Genomic DNA, 13535 nt, shown 5'->3' with positions numbered 1-13535 from the left:
CCAGCACTAACAGGATTACACCCTTATTTTTACCAGTTCAGAACTCAGCAGTAAAATGTACTTCTTCTTAAGTAAGTTTCTAACTTACCTCATACCTTAAAAGGTCTCAGACGTTTTGTTATGTGTTTCGTTTTTGTTTTTTTTAATTCTCCTGGTTTTTAAAACTTTTCCTGGGACCATCCCAGTTTTTAGCACCTGAGACACAATGTTTAAAGTCTGTAAGCGCTTTCTGCAATAGTGGAAGGTGGGAACCACCCTTTAATTTTTGTTTGTATTTATCATACCCGACTAGCGAGACAATGATAGCTTAATGATGTTTCCAAAAATGCCCAGGGTAACAGCCTTTAAAGCGTGGAAATCATAGGTTGCTCAGGCTTCTAAAATGGGCCTTAGGAGCTGGATTTTAAGTGGACTCCGGATCTGCTTATCAGATTTCTGACCCCGGTGTCACTAGAAGGGTTAAGATTGGATACAGGACTCACAAGCATGCAGCGAGCTAGACGTACACGGGTCTAAACTCCCAGGCTCCGCCCCCTCCATATGCAGCCTACTAACCCTTAAAGGCACCAGGTACCCAGCGTGGCAATGCTCCACGTGTACGTGATGTGAACAGTCCAGGCAGCAGACCCACTGTCCCTCATTTGTAATATACACTTCAGGTTTGCTGTGCGATTGAAAAAAAAAGACAAACAAACCCTATGTCTACGTGCAATCTTTTGATTCTGTTACTCGGATGCCACCTGCTATTCCAATAATGGTAACATTTGTGCTTCCCCTTGTAATCAGACTCCTAGACTTTCCTGCGGTCCACACGAGGTTCAGGTAGAACTCCAGGGCTGTTCAGCTCAGCCTCTGCAGTGCTGGGAGTTTCCACCCATACCTCTCAGTGGGAAGCTGTGTTCATATACTGTGTAAGCAGAGTATCTGAAGGCCTGTGTGGGTGCACTTCTAAGCCTCTGGAGTGCTAAGTCTTTCTGTGGGCTGGGTAGGTGCTTAACGGGAAAGAAGGCGTTTTCTCAGAGCATCTGCAGTGGTCTGGGTGCACATTATTACTTTTACTCTGAAGGTTACCCAGTTATGCCAACAAGAATGGTCTTCAAGGCAAGATAAGCTTTGAGATGCTCCCTCCACTTTCAGTGAAGTCAGTGGTGCTGCAGGGTGACCAGACCTCACGTTGACCTTTCCTTTAGATAGAGACCAACAAAATGTCCACTTTGGGAAAAGAAGAGCGCAGAGGCTTCATAGACCTGGAGCTAGTCTAAATGCATTTTCCTGTGTGATTGAGCCGTTATCCCAGCTATTTTTAGATGTAAGGCAAGAGCCTGCAAACCTATAAGCCTGTATGCAGTGTGAAACCCTCAATGACGAGTGAAGGTCAGAAATCTACGTAGGCAGATCCAGAGTCTACCTATGAAAATCTGTTAAGACAGAAGACTTTTTCTTATCCATTGGCAGAAGTGCCTTTACAAAAACAGTGCAGCCTTGGTTTGTGAGCATAATTCATTCCAGAAACATGCTTGCAATCCGAAGCACTCATACATCAAAGCGAACTTCAAGAACCATTGGCTCAGTCACCATGTGACATCGGCGTCATGTACTACTCGTACTGCAAGACCTCAGTCACGTATCAGGTTAAAGTTTATTAGAAATGTTTGCTTGTCTTGTGGAACACTCGCAGAACAAGTTACTCGCAGTCCAAGGTTTTACTGTACTTAATAACAATGGGCATTATGGTAGTATTTCAAGAGGTTCCTGAAATGACTACGTGTAGCTAATGGGCATCTCAGCGTGTATATATAATGGGTACAGTGCTACTTACTGGTGCTAATCATACGGAACAAGGTAGGAAGGAGACCCACCTGACCCTCAGAACTTAGAGGGCTGTGGTTTTGGACACTGAGGCATAGTGTAGCTATGATACAGCACAGCAACAACTTGAAGGCATAATGTGTTCCAGACTAGAAGTCGGGCTGCTTTCTCTGTACATTTTAGTGAACTTCTTAGTTATGCAAAGGCCCTTAGCAAGGGTTTGTGTCTTTTGTAGATTATGCACAGGCAAGGAAAAAAGAAAATGTGATGTTTTAAGACCATTTTGGTATCTGGGCACAATTCCAATCTTGAACAGAAATAAAGCATGTAAAGTTCTGTACATTATTCTCTGCAGGTGACAGTGCAATGGACCAGATTTGCTATTACTACAGATTACAAGTAGGCTTTTGAGTAAGGTTCAATTGCTTTCAGTTTCTCCTCTGATCTTCTTATATATAACATTTTGTGACCTTTGAACAGCCTGGGGATGCTTCACAGTGTCTTATTCTTGATGCCTGTTTAAAGGTTTCTATTTCATATTCACAGCTGGCATATGCAAATACAGGTAAAGATTATGATGCCTTTCAAGTAGCATTATGGTCAGTAAATTACTCCTTGGGTGAACGTGCCATCATCAGCCTAGCATGTCTTCAAGGAGTTGCAAAAGTCTTCCTGCAACAGGCAGCCCACCAGCATCATTCACTCAGAGCTGATTGCCCAGACACTGCTTGATTCAGGTGCGGTGCTTAACCACGGTCGTCCTGTTGGCACATGAGCTCTCTGTCTTTGGTGCCACCAGATTCCTATTCTGGGGGAAGGGGGCATGGGAAGGGGTCTTCATGTGGATTTGGAGGCAGGTAGAACATGAAGAATCAAGCATGCCAGGATTGCCTGGGAGAAACACTGTAATGGAAGAAAGAGCACATTTGCTTTCAAGAGTTTTAGACACCTGGTCTGTATCCTGTCTCTACCAGTAAACTGCTCTGTGACCTTGGAACAGTCACTTAACTTCACTGCACTCTGTTTTCCTTTATAAAACAGAAGGGCTGTACTGGGTCAGCAGTTCTCATTGTAACTGAGCGCTGGAACGTTTCCTTCAACTCAGTTCTCTGGTGGAAGCTCAGTGGGGACTTTCTCCAGTGCGAGGCGACAGGGAGCTTAAATGCCTTCAGGGCTCAGCCCCCTCCCCACTGCCCCGGAAGCAGTTTTAGGAGTGCTGCATCGGGATCTGTGATGCCCTGCACTGTCCCTCCAGGGGACCCAACTCTAAGAGTCTCTGCCCTGTGCCGTCACTCGCAAGAGGTGAGCGGTTGACTCAACTAGAGAGCAGCCCTGGGAGCCCAGGGACCATACGCTTTTGTTTGTTGACTGAAGCGAAGAATAAACAAGTAGATAAGCTGCGGGGAGACGTATCTCTATATTACCAACGAATGGGAATTTTTATTGCCACGTTTTTCCCTCGAAGGCACATGCTGAAAATTAATATTTAGAGATATAAATGAGTTCCCAATATGAAGGACTTCAAAACTTTGCCTTTAGTAACCTAGTCTTGTGCCGTTTCCAGTAGGGGCCACAAGTAGCTAATGAGCCTTTGAAATGGGGCAGGTCTGAAATAGATGTGCTATGTCAGTCATACCCGATTTTGAAGACTTGGTATGAAAAAAAGATGTAAAGTATCCCATTAATAACTTTTTATATTGATTACGTGTGAAATGATAATATATTGGGTTAAATAAGATATATTATTACAATTATCCTCACCTTTATCTCTTTACCTACGTGGTTACTGGAAAACTTTAAATTATATATAGGCTCAAAGTTGTGGCTCACATATTTCTGTCAATGGCCTTGCCCTAGAAAACTGACTGGATCATCAGTAATTGTTATTCCATACTGTATATGGGTGATTTTATGTGTGTGTGTGTTTGTTTTTCTTCAGGCACAGAAGCTGAAATCCAATGTGTCGGGCAGCACGCACCTCTGTCTTTCTGATGTAAGTTCTGTTTCTCTCTGGGTCTCCCTGCCTTTCTAGAAATGGAGCCTTTGGGCCCCTGGTGATGATATAAAGGCGGGTGATGATGTCAAGGCTCAAAGACAACAAGGTTTCAGGTCCAGAAAAAGATCTCTGGCACCTTCCATGTCCCTCTGGCCTTGGTGCCAAGTGCATTCTGCGGATCCCAGGCCACAAAGTTAGGAGTAAGTGTGGCACCCAGGAGCGTCATCTCGGAGCTGGACCCAGCACGGATGCCGTCGTTCCGGTGCCCGGAGACTACGTGACCAGAGTCACGTAAAATCAGCCGGCACGGGACAAGACAGACAACAAATCCCCCTGCTTACTGTGTGCACAGTCCCTTTGACCTCTGCAGCAACCCAGAGATGGCTCGGGCAGGCCACATTACTCTCCCAGTTTTACAGATGAGACGAAGATTCTGTAGTGTGCCGATCGCTGGGATGTGGCATTCTGGGACTGAGTGGGTGCTGTGGTGGAGACGGAGTCATCCGTCTTGGGACAGCTGTGCTGACTGGGGGCCAGAAAGCCTGAGTTCTGGTGTGGGCTTTCCACCTGACAATCATGGCAGGCCCCTTTATCCGGAAAACCTAGGGTTGGACGGGCAAATGGAGAGAAACGTTGCGGACTGCTCTGCCGGTCTCAAGGCACTTTGTGGCCCATCTCCACATGAACTGATACTTGCCTGGGCCAGTTTTCTAAGATGATTCTTCGTGCCCTTCTTCCACGCTGGGAAGGGACCACGGGTACCAGAAGGAGAAGGTTCCATTTGCACAGCTACTGGCAGACCCAGGAGGCAGGAGTGAATGAAGGCTCCGCGCTGTCCCACAAGAGGATTTCATTAATCCATAGCAGAGGGGCAAGAAGCAGGTGTTGTCCGTTTTATCCTAAGGCATCCGATTCTAACCCAGATTCAGGATTCCTTCCTGAGTACAAGTCAGTGAATTGAAGTCTCCGTATGTGGTAATACCTTGGATCAGCTTTAGTGAGTGGTGCGGCCAGTGGGAGGCGGGGGCGGGAGAGAGAAAGAGTGTGGTTTAAATACGCTGGGATGGAAGGAAGACATGTAGTGGGTGATAATGACAATATTCTCTCTTACAGCGTGATTACGAAAAGAACGGCCTTGCTGGTGCTTCCAGCCACATAACCACAAAATCAATGGCTGCTCCTCCAACGTGTGGTCTGAGCCCACTGCTGGTTCTGGTGGTAACCGCCCTGTCCACCTTTTTGTCTTTATCTTTGGCAGAAACATCGTAGCTGCATTTAAAAAAAAAAAAAAAAACAATGCGGACATGTAAAAAGACAAAAACCAAGCTATCTGTTTCCTGTCCTCTTGTATATCTGAAATTCCAGTTTTAGGAGCTCAGTTGAGACACTGGGAAAACAGTTTCATTCAACTGGAACTTTTTCTTTCTTTCTCTCTTTTCTTTTTTCTTTCTTCCCTTTTTTTTTTTTTTTTTTTTTAAGAAATCTTGTGAACCTTAGGGCTTCTATGGGATACCTGATGCTGTGCTACATTCCAAATTCAAAAGGCTTTGGGGCATGCTGTGTCGTAAAGGGGGAGTTTGTAAAGTTGGCTGTCTAACAAACTGGGCCCACGTTTTACATGATGATGTCGATGATTTTAACAATTTAACTCTGGCCGTTACTAGCAAGAGAAAGGAGTTAGTATTGCTAAAGAATCTTCCAGAGTCACGTAATGACTGGTTTCTAATGACATCATTTTAGCCTAACATGGGTGCAGGTTTTGGTGGGATTTTTTTTTTTTTTTTGTCACAAAGCAAAGATCCTCATCAAGGGGATCTTGATGGACTTTGTGCAAACCAGCTTGCATCAATGTTTACCTTTTCTATATGTACTAACATTTTCCACATTGTGTACTACAAACAGTTCTACACTCTCCTACCAAACAAAAGACACCTGTCGCATCCAAACGTAGTGTCTGTCTTCTAGTCAGTGTGGCGGAGGGGAGTGGGGGGAGGCGAGTGTGCATGAACGTTTGCAGTACCTTGATGGTTGAACGACACTCTCCTAAGCCTTCCCTGAGCGAGAAGCCCTTTAACTAACAGGAGTCCAATATAGCCGATATGTCGCTCTAATACTCTTTACACGTATGAAGTTATATGTAGGAAAAAAATTTTACTACCAAATGATTTCAACTATTGGCTTTCTATATTTTGAAAGTACTGATACTGTCTTCATTTTTTACTGATGATTTAATACAAAATACATGGAGCTCGTTTCCCTCTCGTAAGTAGTGTTCGCTCCGATGTTAACTTCACGAAGACAGCTCTTCAAAAGCAGACTGGGACGAGTCTGTGCTTTAGCAGAAAGCTCTGCACCCCGTTACTGCGGACAGGCAGGAGGAAACAGAACAGCCAGGTGTTGTCCTTTATCATTTCTTGACATGCAAGCGTGCATTCCCGTGAGGAAACTGGCGGCCATTTGTCAATGCCCTGCAAAATCTGATGGCACCTGTGACAGTTGACACAATCCAGTACCTTGGTTTTCATGTGACTTGACAGAGACTGGTTTGGCTGGGACGGAGGGCAGGGACCTGCTGACCTCTCTTCTGAAGCAGATCCTTGCCAGCCTACCCAGGTCTTTTCCTGAGGGTTGTCTTGACTCTCCATGGTGATGACCTCGCCGCTGGTTAGAGTGATTTGGTCTGAAGGTCATCTGGACCCTACTTGCATCTTGTTATGTTGTATGTCCTCCATGACAGACTCTGACAGACTGTGTGGGAAAGAAAGAAGGCTGTGGATCAGGAGGACCAATGATAGGTCTGTGGAGAAGAGTTGGCTGGTAAAGATACAAGGAACAGGACTCTGGATACAAGGCATCTGGCTTGTTCACTGCACATCATCTTCCATCATTCTCATCCTTAAACAAGTAGACCCTGAAGTGCACTTTCAAAGTCTGGTTGATGGCGACATTCCGAATCTACAACGATCGAGTGCTAGGAGCCATGCTTCTCCAACACTGAGTAGAGAAGAGGAGATTCCACCTGAAGAGAGTGCTGGGAGCATTATCTCTCCCACATCAGTAGGGGGGCTGGAGGAGGAACTCAAGGTGCACAGTTCATACTGATCCCCTTTGCCCGCTGATGTTTGCCTTGTAAGAATTAATCAAATCACTGGGGTGGGAAATCTGTTCGATCCAAGATAAAGGCATAGTCTTTTAGCTCTTATTGGTGTTTGAAGTACATTTATATCCAAATGTTAATAAACATAAATGTATAATACCAAGTACTGAGTTTTTTCAGTTCAAACTGTTTTCAAGGGAAATTCATCCAACAGATTTGAGTCGTGAAAGGTTTCATAAAGACTCTGACTTTGAATAAACACATTAAATGTGTCGAAATATTTGGAATTCCAGTCATCTGTGAAAGCATATCTCTTACAGAGCGTATTTTGTTTTAATTAAGGTATCTTTGTGTATCTACATTGGACTAATTGTATATGGGTCTGATTCTATGCGGTCTACTATAGAAAGCTATTGATTACTTCTGCGGTGAACAGCAGCTGTAATTAGCTTCAGATGACCGAAGAGGAAGAGCGAGTTATCAGAGCTAACAAGGGTAGCCTTCAGTGAAGAACACGGGGATGTGCAACACATAAATTAAATTTTGGAAAGCCTCATCTATCACCAACAAAGATCTCATTTTTCTTCACAGAGAGAAGCATATTAGAGTTACCAAATTCTAAATTTGAAAATACATTGCTGATTCAATAAACAGGGGGAAGGATGTTCAATGACACCACGTTAGAGAGATTCTTACAAAATGCTGCCGAGCAAGTGTTTCTGCTGTCCGGTGTGATTCTCAGTTTAACACCGTGGGCCTGAAACACCACCATCATTTGTCCCAGGACTAAAGCAGGCAAGTGACTCAAATCTTTGACTTCCTTGTGCAGTGCTGAAAGCAAAAGTGATTACTTCCTGTCCCTCTGTCCCTGCAATTAGGGTAACACCAAATGCAAGGGCTGTCTGCTGAGGTTTGGGCCTCTTGCAGAAAGCATCTCTTTGTTGTTGATTTTGACAAAACAAAAATAGTAACTTACGTCCGTGCAGACCACGACTCTCACCTCAAGTCGAGCCACGCCCTGCTTATTTAAGAGAACCCAAAAGAGGGGCGATATTGCCAAATTGATTGGAAGCACATTCATTCCACTGTGATGTCGAATATCTTTGACCAATGTATGTTTGAGTGTATGAGTGTATGTTTAATAGAGCACATGAAGGAAAAAGCAGCACACAATAAAGAGAAGGATTCAGAATGCCACTTCGATGTTTATTTTTCCATATCTGAGTTGTTTCAAGTCCCTAGAGTGTAAGTTGAGAATTACATAGATTATTTTTTATTAAGTATAGCGAACTGTATCCAGAGTGTGATAGGAGTGTGGTTTTCATTGAAAAAAATAAATAAATAAATAAAACTATTTAACAATTCTTTAGCCTGCAGTAAAAAGTGTCTTAGAAACTGTCTTCGAGTTAGTCAAATGTGGGACAGTGTTTCTCTGGAGCTGCCACGGCCTTTGATTTGGTCTGTATGAAGACCGTTCCTATCATGCATACGCTCCAAGAACGGGTCCCGTCCAGCTGCATCCTGTCACCCACCTGTCCCTTTGTACTTCAAATTAGACACTCCCAAACACCCCATCGGCTGAACTAGGAAGGGAGCAGAGCAGAAGCGTTTTTGAGTCCATGTAAAGTGCTAGTGGGGAAAAGAGAAGGGCAGTGAAAGTTTGTCTAATTAGCAAATTCCCTAGAATCTAGCAAAAAATGTAATTCTCTTGTTACTATTTACAAAATCGTGGCTTTGGAGGAGCTGTCCTTTGGAAAGTAAGTTTTCATTCATGTGGTCAGACACGCATGACTTCTCGGAGTCAATAAACTGTAGACCAGAAAAGGGCTGCTTAAGTGAGTTCACATTTTCTGATTCTCTTTCAACACTGTTCTTGATCTCCTGGATTCATACCCCTGTGATCCTTGTTGCTTCTCTTTGATAAAGCAAATGAGACCATGTGAGACCTATCTTTTCAAGAAAGACCAAAAAGCAATGGCAACAGATGGGCGGGAATTACCAACGGAGTGGGCACAGAGATGACAGAAGGCGACTTTGCCCTGAACTCAGGGAGTTTGGAGAGAGAAAGCACAACGAAGGTGCAACACGAGGCCGAGTGCCATGGGTGAATGGATCATGCGGTCCGCTGGGCTTCCTTACTGGTCCACATAGGAACCTTGTCCTAACAAAATAGCCAGAGTCCCTTGAATTAGATGGCAGCGCCTTTGTGAAAGCAAGCCGGAGCTAATATCTGGATGACATGGAAATTTCTTTTTAGAAATTCTAAAAATACAAAACAGCTGAGAATTCCGTTTTAAAGCCTTAGAAGCTACGTGTTTCTCTTATCCCTAAGATAGGCATCTCGTGTATGTGTCTGACCCTTCTTGACTTTGACACAGCTCTTCATTCCGAGTGACCGTTTGTTCTAAGCCTGTTGTCGAGAATTTTTCGGGAGGACTATACAGATGAACACGTTCTCACTGCAGAGGCTTTAGGTCTATGGGTTTTGCCACTGGCTTCATCCTGGGATGTATTTAGTGGGGCATTTCTTTCGTTTCACAAGGAAGGTTGTCTGAAGACCTGGGCTGATTGTGTTCTCTTCCATATTGGTAACTGATGCCCAGCCCCCCTGTGCTTTATCACTTAAGTATTGAACAGGGTCCCTTCCCATCGATTTTTCATCCTAATCACTCTAAAATTAGTCCTACCCAGATTAACTCTTGTTCCGCCAGACTCCCGTTTTACATATATCCCTTGGCTTTTTAAAGACAGAGAAGCCTCTCTCAGGAGTCAGGTGATCTGATGGTGATGTTAATCCCCAAGTAGGAAGTCCATCCATGCAAGAAGCTCCCTTTTCTTAGCCTTCGGATGTCTTGTCTGCTCATCCTCGCCAGGCATCTCTTTGTTGCTCTGGGGGCTCTCTGATGAGCTTCTCCTCCCCCCCCCCAACCCCCCGGAGGTAGCCTGGGGTCGTTCAGTGAGATGTGCCACCTGCACTTCTGATTGTTCTGGGATCCAGCCTGGAGGGGTGGGAAGACACACAAACCCCATTTCAATAAACTGCCTGCAGAGAACCACAGCCTGCTAACAATCATTGAGGTCCTAGCCCCCTCAGGTCTCCAGGCTCATTTGACCAGCACAGCTGCGACTTCGGCTGTCTCCCTCTGGCAGGTGCCAACATCAGCGTCTTGTCCCACTGCCACTGGGAGTTTATTTTTGCTCAAGGGCAGCTGCCAAGCCCAGCACCAGCATCAATAAAAGGTTTTCTCTGATTTTCTTCTCTTCATCCTTTCAGGGTTTTCTTACCCATCCCCAGTTTCCTTCTGTAGAAAGTACCAAGAGACTGGCCAGAGACCATCCGCTTCTTCTCTCATTTTAACATCTCTTCCCGCTCACCTAGCCTTTCCTAACAGAAAGCATGACTCACAGTAGGTACTTAAACAACGCTGCGTGAATGAAAATCTTTGGGGGCATTGAAGGGCTTCATTTTGTAATATGGCAGCAAGAACCAGTCTATCTGCACCGTCTTGCTGTCACTGAGCTGTTGTGCACCAACAGTTAAGGTGCCCTGAGGTTATTGAGGGTGACCTGGAAAGGAAGGGTCCAACAAAGCATTAGAATCAAAGCAGCTTTAGATCTGCCTACTGTGTTTCCTGCTGAGAGATGAAAAATCAGCATTTTTCCCCAGAGGAGCTGAGCTTGACCAGTCAGTCCCAGAAAGGACAGGACCCCTAAATGAGGCGGACTGCTTTCATGGGAAATTAGCTACCGAGTCTGCTGATGTTTTAATCTGTCTCAAGTGCAGGATGGTGGCCAGAAAGGCGGACCACTCCACCAGTCCCAGACCAAGCCCAGGCTCGTGCCAGCATCCTGAGGAGGCAAACGTGAGTGGTCTTCAATTCGCATTTATTGAACCTCTGGTCTAGTTGAGCGAGCCATCGTTCAAGACTGAGGCTCCTCCGTGAGTAGTAACTTGAAAATTCAAGGCCCTCTGACTGCAGCTTAGGGAAACACCCGTCTTTTCTGGATGGCAGAACCCTTCACTTCGGCATCCTTTGGAGAATCTAAATTGTCTTTATTAATAGTCCAAGAAGCCGTTTTCCAGACTCAGGCTTTAAGAGGTCATAAGTCCCAGTCAATATGCACACACCAGCCTGCCCAGCCCAAGCAACATGGAGAAGGCAGACACACGTATCCTCACCCCTGATGGGCCGCCACCCAGAACCAGGTGGGGTCATCCTCTGAGGGCTCGGAGGGCTGGGAGCAAGGCCGGGTCACCATGCCAGTGGAAGCATCCAGCTGTTAGGTACCAGCTACGGCGCAGGTGGGAATAGGAGACACCAGAGCCGCTTTAGCCGAGGAAAGCAGGCAGCCAGCAGTGTTCGCTCGAAAGAGCAAAACTTTGAAAAGACACAAAGACCCTCGATGCCGGCGAGTGTAACACAGATTATAAAACTAAAGTAGGATAAAGAATTGGAGAACCCCGGGGATGTCCTGGATAGAGACACGCAAAGATGTTCTGAGTGGGTAAAGGTGTGTCACCCGTTACCAGGGCCAGGCAGGACATCTGTAGCAGGTACAGGTGAAGGTCCTCTGGGCCTTGTCAGCACCTAAGGCTCCATCACTACAGCTCCGCGCCTCTCTCTGTGTCACAACTCCTACAGGGCTGTGTGATCCAGCATCACCTCTCTTCCTGGTCTGCCAAGCAGGCTTGATCTGGAATCTGGCTTTTTATTCTTTAGTTTCAGCTGAAAGCATTTCTGAAATGTGGGAAAAGGCATGGGAACCGTAGCACCAAATTACAGACAGCCCTGCCTTATTTGGCTGCAGCCTTCTAGTAATCAGACTTTTCTGGATTCAGAAATAGTTGATTGTCCTCAGAGGGTCGAGGACATGGTTTCAGAAACCCGAAATCCAGGGATTTCTATTTCTTCTAATTACCTATCTTTTTTCATCTCTCTCTTTCTCCCCTAGGGGAGGAGGGGGAACACTTTTCGCCACAGAGTGTTCTTTAAAGAGTTCTCTCATCTCCTGTGCATTATCCCTTAGATATTGAAATTATTTTCTCTTGTTTAATCCGCCTCCTGCTGAGAAGCTGCGTGAGATTCAGGATGTGGGGCTTTGGGATTGTATTCTTTTAGAGGGGTGTTTCATTTCTACTCTTAACCCGAGGGTGTGTCTCCGTTCCTGTTCCTTCTGTTTCGTGTGGGTTAACAATACAGGTGGAGTGGAATAACGATTCTGGTTTTTTTAGGATGGTTTTAGATTTCTGTCCCGGGAGAGGGGGTCGGACACCCAGCCTCGTCAGAGCTGGGGGAAGGGAGATGGTGAGCTTCACGGAAGCCTCCAGTTAGGAGATTTTACACTGTGTGTTTCCTGAGTTTCCTATTTGTACAAGACAATACATGTATCTCATCGTCTTGTGTATCTGCTTTCCTGCGGATCCTGTACGTTCTCTAGGGTTATCCCCACACGGCTTCCTCACACAGCTGTTGGCAGTGTGCTTTATCGCCGACACCCATGGAAGAACATCTCCATATAGAAGTACACGTTTTGCTCTTTGGACTTTGGAAGTGGTTTTGTGATGTTTGAATTTTCTGTTGACACACTGCTCAAGCACTATAGAATGTACGTACGTCGTCTGTTCAGCCACCCCCCCCACCCCAGAATGTCCTAATAAACATTGTTTTCTTTAAAAAAACAACAACAACAACAAAAAACATGATTGTGGTGTCTTATTCTTTTCTCTTAATTCAGTGGAAAGTGATCTTGAAATCTGCAAACGCAGAGAGAGCCCCAGTATCAAGATAGGGGGGTTTCTGACAGCGGAGGAGATGAGATTCCTGAGGATTGAATGGGATTGACACAGATGCTTCTGGATTATTCTTTGTTGTGGGGGTAGAAGGGGGTGGTGGCTGGTCTTGTCCGCTGTAGGGTGTTTAGCAGCATCCCTGGCCTTTTCCCACTGGATGGTGGTAGCAACCGCCCCCAAGAACATTGTCAAACCCCTTTGAGGGGGCAGCAGGCTCACCCTGATTGAAAGCCACTGTTGGAAACTCACCCTAATAGCTCACATATGCATGCCAGGAGGAATCAGGCTCTGCGTAGGGCCATGCCTCATCCTTATTTTACATCTTCCATATACAATTTTGTATTTGAAGGATAGGATTGGTGGGTTCTGTAGATACTATCCTAGGTGTATTGAATGATTTGTGTCAACTTGGAAATAGTAAGTATTTTGATAAAAAGTAAAGACCAGAGTAGGTTCTTTTCTCTATTTCCAGCATCTAGCTCAGTACCTGGCAAGGAAAATTGCCTTTTCACTGCAGGAAGCTGGGTTTTATCCTTGGGCATTATAACATTGTGATCGTGGTTGCTCCCAATATCACTCCCCGGTGTCCCTGGGGAGGTTATAATCTCTGGCACCTTAGCACCAGGACTTTTTTCATTTTAATTTTTTAACGTTTATTTATTTTTGAGAGACAGAGCACAAGCAGGGGTAGGGGGGGCAGACAGAGAGGGAGACACAGAATCCAAAGCAGGCTCCAGGCTCTGAGCTGTCAGCACAGAGCCCAACACGGGGCTCGAACCCATGAACCTGACACTGTGACCTGAGCTGAAGTTGGACGCTTAACCAACTGAACCACCCAGACA

General features: G+C 45.5%; 1 protein-coding gene across 3 annotated transcripts in view; it reads left to right on the top strand.

Annotated features, from left to right (window-relative positions):
• Positions 1–12577, top strand: part of GFRA1 (GDNF family receptor alpha 1) — a 214435-nt gene extending 201858 nt beyond the window's left edge. For 2 of the 3 annotated variants that reach the window (XM_042960602.1, XM_042960601.1), the window contains 2 exons: positions 3749–3802; positions 4919–12577. In XM_042960602.1, coding sequence (XP_042816536.1) covers positions 3749–3802; positions 4919–5074 — 210 coding nt within the window. In that variant the 3' untranslated portion in view covers positions 5075–12577. The remainder of the gene's footprint in view (positions 1–3748; positions 3803–4918) is intronic. The other variant, XM_042960603.1, reaches the window with a different exon arrangement.
• Positions 12578–13535: the final 958 nt, after the last annotated feature.

This window comes from Panthera tigris, chromosome D2 (assembly GCF_018350195.1).
Source record: "Panthera tigris isolate Pti1 chromosome D2, P.tigris_Pti1_mat1.1, whole genome shotgun sequence".
In the NCBI taxonomy this organism is placed as follows: Eukaryota; Metazoa; Chordata; class Mammalia; order Carnivora; family Felidae; genus Panthera; species Panthera tigris.
Note: the sequence above shows the minus strand (reverse complement) of the source record. Positions and strands in the feature narration are given on the sequence as shown.